Raw genomic sequence first — 9,666 nt, 5'->3', positions numbered from 1 at the left:
CTCCTGATCTGCCGTCTCGTCCCTAAAAGGGTTTTTCAGAACTAAAAAGTTTTTAGTCACTGCTTGTGAAACGCCTAGGGAAGGACATTTTTTTTAGCATGTCAACTATTAGATTAGGATTTTACTGAGTTATTTTTTTAAATATATAAATACACACTTTGGCCAATTTATTTAAGGTGATTTTAACTGGTTTTGTATTAGGAGAATGGACTTGCAATTGCATTATAACATTGTCGCTAATAAATACTGCTTGCCCATGTTGGAGTGTCTGTGGTGTATATCCAGAGATTCTGCTGAACCTGCACAGGGAAAGTGGAAGTAGCGCAGGCCCCCTACTCACCATAAATGTATTGGTGTGGCGTGGTCGTTTGTAGCCGTGTTGAGTTTTCCCCTTGGCACTGTTACATTCACATTGTTTCACAGGGCAAAAGAAAGGAATGTAGTGGGTAATGTAATGCACTACATTTTAAATGAAGTGTTATACAATACTAATTTTAGTTTTCTCAAGAAAGGAATAACAACTAATGTATTACTGTTCATCAGTAATGGCCCCTACACTGGAGGCAAGGAACCTCAAGACCACTCTCCCCATGCAGACGGCTCGGAACCCAGGACAAGCACCACAGACTATGTTAAGTAACAAGTAGTGTACTTTTCCTTCCACCCCCTTACAGGTAGGCACCATGGTCAAGTGCAGTGCACAAAGTCTGCACTTAATCATTACATACCTATTTAACTACTACAATAAGGGGTAACTAAAACACCCAATACTAGATTCGCCTTTAATAACAGATGGGCGATAAACTAAAACCCTAACGTGTAACTGAAAATACCTACAAAAATACCTAATCTAAAACCCCCAATTAAACCCAACCCACCCTGCTAATAGTCCAGTATCAAAAATAGCATCATGGGGTGAAGGAGAGGGAAAGATAGTCCCGGTTTATCATTCACTTTTGTCTCCTCACGAAATCCTCTTTGTCTTCAAAACACCATCTGTAACCCAGGTGACACATAGGTCCCTCTGGGCAGTGGTCCGGGCCGAGACCGCAGAACAGGACCAGTCAATATGTCACGCAATTTAATTTCCAAGAAAACAATTCTGGTGTCTCCTTTACTCCCTAGTCCACACTGCCCTTTTTAGTCTTGTCTCACTAAAGTTCTCCACTCTGCTGCCTGCTCTCCGCTCCCATCCATCCATCCATGGTTCCCCTCCTCATCTTCCCCAACCCATTAACCCTCACATTAGTCAGTAAAGCAAACAAAGGATAAAACCCAATCTTCCCTATTAGTCAGTAATAAAATCAATTAAAATCATAAGAACAAAATTAAAACATTATTCTCCCTTCTAGCCATACTGAGACTCTGGCACCTCAAGTGACACCTATAACCCAGGGCAGCCCATAGGCATGCATTGCCCAATGTAGTGGTAAATAACATTGACTTCACTTCACTTCAAACCACATGAAAACCGGTTCTCTCCCATATTTTTATACATACCAAAACAGATATTTAAAACAGGTTCAGGGCTGTCGTTCTTCCTTGAACTTAAGTTTGCATGTATCATTAAAATGACAATGGAAAAGGTGGGACTACTTGCATATATAAGTGAAGCCTGTGAGGCTGATAGAGGTATCAACCTGACATTGAGACAGACAGACAGGGGACAGCATTGTTGAACTGCAGCACAATGATTCTCCCACTGTTCCTCACTCTGTGGCTGTGCGCCACACTGGAAGCTAATGAAGGGCCGCACAATATGGGTAAGCATAATCATTTAATCTGGCATGGCTTGATAGTCATTAATATTAATATGGGCAGATGAAGGTTTACTTTAATCAGTTGCTGTTCCAATTTAGACTCTCCCCTTGCTATGAGAAAACCTCAGTGCAAAAGAAACTCTTGTGAAAACACCTCTCAGGCCTGCTAGTGAGGAAGTGTGCTGGGAGAGTGCAGATCAGTGTCACTCACCTCTCTGTAGCCAAGTGCTGCGGCACAGGGACCCTGATGTTGGTTTAGCACTGAGACACTATACAGAGAGTGTTCACAGGACAGGAATGAAATTCAACCCCAGAAAACACAAGAGTGACAAAGATGGCTAAATGTGTAGTAGTTCATAATATCCAAAATAAGGTAATCTCAAAGCGCAACATAAAAGAAAACCACACACAACCTTGTCAAATTGAATAACAGCTATTTTAAGGTCTGATTGCCTGCACACACTCTGAAATAAAAGTGCTTTTCATTCCTGTTTATGTTTGACCATATGTGTCCATGTCATACTTAAAGTTGATGTAAAATCCTCAGCATTACAGAAGTATTGATATTGATGTCTTGATGTCAAATAGTAATGTCTATTTCACTTTCTCTTACCAAACATGTATTACTATTATTATTATTGTTAACAGTAGTAGTAGTAGTAGTATTTATTTCTTGGCAGACACTCTTATCCAGGGTGACTTACAGGATATAGGATATAGGATGAACTGATCAAGTAGCCATTAACTACAATGAAGCAGCCAATCACAATGTGATGTATTCTTTATTTGGTTTTACTTATTATGAAACAATAGATCCAATAACCAAATGTGAAGAACAGATCAGGATGATTTCAATTTCATTTTTGTTACAAACTGGCCTTTTACTCCCAGGCTCTCATTTACGTAACTCAGGTAGTTTGGCTGAAGTTGTGCTCTTGTGTTGCAGTGGTGAATGTCTTGGCTGTGAATGACAACGATGAGCTCAATGTCGTACAGGGGTCTGATGGGATATTTGGCCTGCAAAGCGATGCATCTAAAAATAAATCAACGACCGCCGCTCCAAGTAAGATCTACTTTTCTCCTTTTCTGCCACTGGATCTGAACTGAATCCCAAAGGAATGTACTGAAACATACATTGAAATATGATTATTACATATAGATGTGATAATCAAATGTATACATACACCAATACATGACTTTATCATCATTGTAAATACTAGAAACAGCCAAAAGTGGTAGATGACTTATAGGTGAAGGGCTATAATTCTGGCACACCATTTTTACAGTACTATAATCATATTTCCATTACATGACGTATTCTTATACAGACAATGTATTGCTGCAATACATACCAATGAAAAAAATAATTTCAACAGGTAAAGCTTTGCAGAATCAGTAAGAAAATGTGCATATTGTATTGCTGAGAAATTAACATAAAGTCTGTAATCTGAAACTGAAGTGTGTGCATGTGGGAGAAATGTCCAGTCCGCTGTCAGTGTGCTGTTGTTGTCCTCTCAGAGCCTGAGAACTGCAAGGACCTGCATGATCAGGGGAACACAGTGACCAAGTGGTACACAGTGTACACACAGGACGGCAGTTCCATCAGCGTCTACTGTGACATGGACACCGATGGTGGCGGCTGGCTGGTGAGTGAACTTTGTGGAAAAAGTAAACCTGTGAGTGTCACTTTTAGGCAGCTGTGCCCACTCAGCACTCTGGATCCAAGCAGAATCTAGCAACTTATGCTGTTGTTCAAACTGTGATTTGTTGTATATTGCACATGTGTCAAAAGCACTTAATCAAAAACAGAATAACTTGTAATTCAAGTTAAGGCAATTAAACACTGTATATATCTTCCCAATACTGCCAAGCTTCATCACTGCCTTTGAGGAAACGATGCACAGTTATCTCATTTCTCCCCTGGGTGTTGTGATTACAGGTCTTCCAGAGGAGGGTAGATGGATCTGTAGATTTCTACAGAGGCTGGTCCGACTACAAGAGTGGGTTTGGTTCAGGGGGCTCAGAGTTCTGGCTGGGGAATGACAATATCAATACCCTGACCAGCGCAGGTGAGTGAATATATTGTTACATGTATTCTCACATGGAACAGAGAACTGAATTGGGTTACAAGGGGGGAAGGAAAGAGCAATTGATGGTAATTCACAACTGTGTGTATTGTAAATGTCTAACAAAACATATATAGGTAACTTTGTTTACCTAATTTGTTGTTTGTTCTATTTCAAGTAATACATCCATTGTACTATAAAATGTCTGATCTTCCTATTTTGGATGACATTAACAAACTTAAAAACACCCTACAGCACAAGACTACCTCAGATCATCTGCACATTCCACTTTGCCTACATATTTTCCATTAAAATATCTGGGATAATCTATATTGTTTCTTTGCATTATTTTGGACAAGCAAAATCAGTCATTTATTTGCTGAGTGATTCTTCTGTCTCTGTCTTTGAAGGTAATTATGAATTGAGGATTGACATGAGGGATGTCAACAGCAATAGTTGGTTTATGACATACAGCTCCTTCAAAATCAATGCGGAATCTGACAACTACAGACTCAACCTGGGCAGCCCAAGCAGTGGTAATGCAGGTAAGTTTCCACACTGTTCTCTCAGTCCATTGAAACATTAAGAGATCTATCTATACACTGTATATATTTGCAAATATGTATGTATAGGTCTCTTCAGGGTAGGGACCCAGAACTAATACACCCCGTGTTTTCTCTTTTATAAACTTTGACTTTGATCAGAACACTGTAACATTCAACATGTTGACTTTTGTGCATAAGACTGTGCTATGAGAGCATGGTGTCAATCAGAGATGGCCCTGTGAAGCCTGCTGTGTGCTCTGTCACACTGCAAAAACCTCATAGGCTGCTGTAAATAGTGTGTCAGTCCAGTGAATATGCCTCTCTCTTCTGTCTCCAGGTGATTATCTGTCATATAACAACCAGGCATCCTTCTCCACCTACGATCGTGACAATGATGACTACAATTATTACTACTACTATAACTGTGCCAGTAATTACCAAGGAGCCTGGTGGTACAAATCATGTACTTATGTCAACCTCAACGGCTATTATTATCCTTATTACTACTACTCTGGCAGCTACGGAATCAATTGGCCTGGAGTCTCCTACTACTCCCTGAAGTTTGTTGAGATGAAAATCAGACCTCAGTGAGTGATCATGTCTCTGTGCACAACTGATGGAGAGCTTATTTTCTCTGGGGCTTGTCATATAAGTATATTTTCTTTCTGACTGGGAGATGGGTGCTTTATTTTACAGGACAAATTCACTTGATTCACTCACTTGATTCAACAAATTATTAACAGTGTTGCATTAGACCATGAAGCACAGTCCATATGGAAATGTCACTTTGTGGGTTCTTGTGAATCCAGATCTTTTGTTCAGAGACATGGTGATTTGAATGTTTTAGTAATCATATCACTACTTCCTGAAGACCACTACAGTAAATCAGTTTATATTCATTTGTGTGTAGGGCTGGGAAGAATATCAGAATATTTCAATTAACATTCTGATATTTAAATGAGTTTTTACATGTCTTAAGAAACATTTGCCAGTAAAGAAGAATGCATTTAGTGAGTATCTGACCTCACATGAACTGTTATTCTCCACCACAAGCTACTGAATTTAAACAATTATTCAAGAATTACAAAACAAGCTAGCTGCACAGCTTCCTGCTCAAGGGAATGCATGGGTTCTACACTTCTGAGGGAAGAGTGTTCACTGAACTGCAGCTTTACATTGAACTCAAACACACTGAAGCAAATCAGTACCGCAATGGATAACAACAGCACACAAAAGAAGGTTTACCAAAATGCTAGATGTCTTACTTGTTAGGTATTGTTAAATATAAACAACATACACACTACATTTGAACTGCTTAAATATGATCCTATTTAAAGTATAAAGTCGTAATGGCTATTCCCATTGGCTAACTAATTCAATGCTAAAGCTTATAAGGACATCTGAATATAATTCCATGATCACCCCAGCATCTACAAATGTGTATATCTGGTATTTCTGCAAGTGATTTATGTTGACTGTGATTGTTTTTCCACCTTTGCCATGACGTTGAACAACCAGGTGTGTTTCACCAGAACATTTTCCCTTGTCAGTCTTCACACCATAGCACCTACAATGGTACAACCTACAGAAAATATTGAATGGCTGGTCTAAATTTAATCTGTCCTGAGCTGCATGTCTAATTCATTAAGAAGTCTTCTACATTTTCTATAATGTCTATACTTGTAAATCATGCAAACATTCTGTGAGGTTAAAATAAATGTCCTTTTCAAATGCAGTGTTGTCTTGATTTCATTCATGTCCTTACTTGGACTTATTCCTTACAATATAGGTGGTGATTGACTATTGCCCCAACCCGATGATTGGCCACTGATGGTCACTGACCTGGGACACCATTCCCATCTGTCTTTGAGCACACAGCAGCAGGCCTCCCCCTCGTGTCAAAGCGGGTGTCAATGTCAGGGCGCAATCAGTAGCTTTGAAGTCAACACAACATACTATGTAAGCAGATAACTAGCCAACCAAATATTAAGGAGCAATGACAAAATTAGTGACCTGCTGACTAGTTCTAAATGCTGCTGCAATGTGATAATTGATGCATTTCATTTTTGCACAAGTTAAAAGAAAATATGTAGGGAAAAAAATGTCAGAAACGCGGCCATTTCCACAGCAAGCAGTTTATGTGCAAACGCTACTTCCTGAAATAATATATCCTGAAATGGTCACATTTTAAAAGTAAAAGATAGCTGGTCCGTTGATTGTGGGTTTCAAGTTAAAGTAAGTTATTGATGGACGTTTCATGGTTAAAGGCAATGCGGATCACTTTTGTTTCCTATTCTCATTATGCTCTCTATATTGTTGTGGGTCTGTTGTGCACTGTTCACTACTGTACATCGTGTTGTATTCCTAACTTTATCAAACACTTCTTTCAAGACTGTAGCTCCCTCAGTGACGTGAAAAAACACTAGGTAAGATCATTACAACTAAGTATTAAACAACAAGGCATAATGCATAAGACACTCCTTTGCCCTTTGCATTGCTGCAGGTAAACAACAGCTCATCTCTATGGCAATAAACTAAAACCATGTAAACCCGAGAGGGAGAGGGTCATTTAATCTGTGACTAGAGCATATCGTCTAGAGTGACGTCAAAACACATGAGTCAGGGATATGTATGCTAAATTCCATGTATGTATGATGGATATAAGTGTATATTGCTAAGGAGTTTATGAAGAGAATGTCTCAGGAACTTTAATAAGCTCAATCAGATGAAGTAATAATCTAATGTTTGAAAATGTTGGTGATGTGACTGGTTTTGTGGTAGAGGGTCACACCACTTTGATAGATAGCCTACTGCAGTTGCCATCCAAATAATGATAATTACGGAAGCCGAGAAGTGCAAAAGCAAAACAAACTTGTTAACAGGACGTTGCAGCAACCACAGAAGAAAAGGGGCTGTAACATTTGAAAAACGTCAGCAGCATCAGAAAAAGGCATTGCTGCAACCAGGAGAGAGAGGGGCGGTAACTTTGAAAAAACGTCAGCAATAATAATAATAATAATAATAATAATAATAATAATAATACATAGATAGATAAAATAAAATGATTATATAATCATGATTTAAATATACGATTAGAAAGTTTTGGAAACTATCATTTAATTAATTAAGTAGTATCCTATAAATCTAGGAGGTGATAGTAACGAACAGTGTATTTCAAAATTATTATTATTATTATTATTATTATTATTATTATTATTATTATTATTATTATTATTATTATTACTATTTTAATTAAATACAAATACAAGAAAAGACTGTGTAGGTACTTTTTCAGACAAAGGCAAAGGTGCTGAATCCTGGCGCTGAAGTGAGTCCCATTGAGCGCTTTTAGTTTCACCACTCAAGTGCACACTCTGTGACGTCAGCACAACGTGCCACCTCCTACCTTCAAAGTTTGCTTTTCTAAAATTGTATATCATTGTTTTAGACTTTGTCCTTGTTTTTTTAAAGTATGCCTCAAAGCTAACCATACTTTGATCACAGTTTGCCATTGATTCTCTTAACTAGTGTCCCTCTGACTCTATCTTGGTCATTTGAAAAGATCAAGTCGATGCATGCACTCTCTCTGGTTGATTTCCTGACATATTGATGTAGAAAGCAGTCATTTACCATCTCAACTGTTTCTATTTCTGCTTCTGTAGTCACAACTGGGCTTTCCCAGTCTATCTTTGGGAAATTGAACCCCCCATTATAACAGCCACATCCTTGCTACATGCAGTCCTGATTACACTGTACAATTCAACATCTTTCTGAATATCTGAATTGGGTGGTCTGTAACACACTCCTACCACTAATCCTCCGGATCTTTTATTCAGACGTTTAACCCACAAAGATTCTGTTTCGTTACTAGGATCTAATTTGAGTTCTTCTGCCTCAATGACATTTCTGACATATAATGCTACCCCCCAAATTTTTGATTTTGCCTGTCTCTCCTAAACTGTGTGTTTCCTTTTAACTTGTATTCATCCCCATCATTTTCTGAAAGCCATGTTTCTTTCATGTAATCACAAGCGAGCACTGTGGCTTCTAGGTTTAACATCTTGTTCCTTATAATCCTGGCATTGAGGTACAAACATTTCAAGACTTTCCTACAAGCAGTTTCCCTTTGTTTTCTTTCCTTAGTGGAACATCTCCCATTGTCCGAGGTCCCTGCCCCCCTGGTCCCTAGTTTAAAAGATTCTCAGTTACTCTGCACATACACTCTCCCAATGCATTAGTCCCCCTTCTGTTTAGATGTAGACTGTCCGGTTTGTACAGGTCCCGTCTATCCCAGAAGAAAGACCAATGCTCCATTAACCTAAACCCCTCTTCCCTACACCAGGAACTCAACCACGTGTTAAACTTTCTAATCTCACCCTGTCTCCCTGGACATGCACGTGGTACCTGAAGTATTTCAAAGAAAACTACAGTGGAGGTACTGCTCTTCAGTTTCGTTCCTGACTTTTTAAATTTGTATTGCAGAACTACCTTTTCCTATGTCATTGGTTCCAATGTGAGCCATGACCAATGTGGATTCTCCCCGGCTTTGGCCAGTAGCCCGTCTACTAGTTTAGGGAGATCTGCACCCTGAGCACGAGGCAGGCAAGATACCATGCAGATCTCATGGTATCTGTGTTTTATGACAGGCCTGTGCTCACCAAAGCACGACAGATAACACGTCCATGCTGGAGACCCCCCCAACTGACAAATGGGCTGCCATGCCTGTCTCCACAGAGACTAGCACCACATTCCAATTGAAGATTGGAATGAAGAAAACTGTGAAACACAGACATTCAAGGTACTTTATACACCGATCAGTCATAACATTATGACCACTTGCCTAATATTGTGTAGGTCCCCCTTTTGCCATCAAAACAGCCCTGACCCGTCGAGGCATGGACTCCACTAGACCTCTGAAGGTGTGCTGTGGTATCTGGCACCAAGACGTTAGCAGCAGATCCTTTAAGTCCTGTAAGTTGTGAGGTGGGGCCTCCATGCATCAGACTTCATTGTCCAGCACATCCCACAGATGCTCGATTGGATTGAGATCTGGGGAATTCGGAGGCCAAGTCAACACCTTGAACTCGTGATTCATCAGACCAGGCCACCTTCTTCCATTGCTCCATGGTCCAGTTCTGATGCTCACGTGCCCATTGTAGGCACCTTCGGCAGTGGACAGGGGTCAGCATGTGCACCCTGACTGGTCTGTGGCTATGCAGCCCCATACGCAACAAACTGCGATGCACTGTGTGTCCTGACACCTTTCTATCAGAACCAGCATTCACTTTTTCAGCA

The 9,666-nt window shown here is 39.8% G+C and overlaps 1 protein-coding gene across 1 annotated transcript; it reads left to right on the top strand.

Moving 5' to 3' along the window:
- The first annotated feature begins 1,604 nt into the window (after nt 1-1,604).
- On the top strand, nt 1,605-6,106 carry LOC136750067 (ficolin-1-A). Its single transcript, XM_066704830.1, has 6 exons — nt 1,605-1,763; nt 2,707-2,823; nt 3,279-3,406; nt 3,700-3,829; nt 4,237-4,371; nt 4,709-6,106. Exons 1-6 carry the CDS (start codon nt 1,691-1,693, stop codon nt 4,960-4,962), a joined length of 837 nt encoding a protein of 278 aa, XP_066560927.1. The 5' UTR covers nt 1,605-1,690; the 3' UTR covers nt 4,963-6,106.
- Nucleotides 6,107-9,666: the final 3,560 nt, after the last annotated feature.

This window comes from Amia ocellicauda, chromosome 5 (assembly GCF_036373705.1).
Source record: "Amia ocellicauda isolate fAmiCal2 chromosome 5, fAmiCal2.hap1, whole genome shotgun sequence".
In the NCBI taxonomy this organism is placed as follows: Eukaryota; Metazoa; Chordata; class Actinopteri; order Amiiformes; family Amiidae; genus Amia; species Amia ocellicauda.
This window is presented reverse-complemented; position numbering and strand designations above follow the sequence as displayed.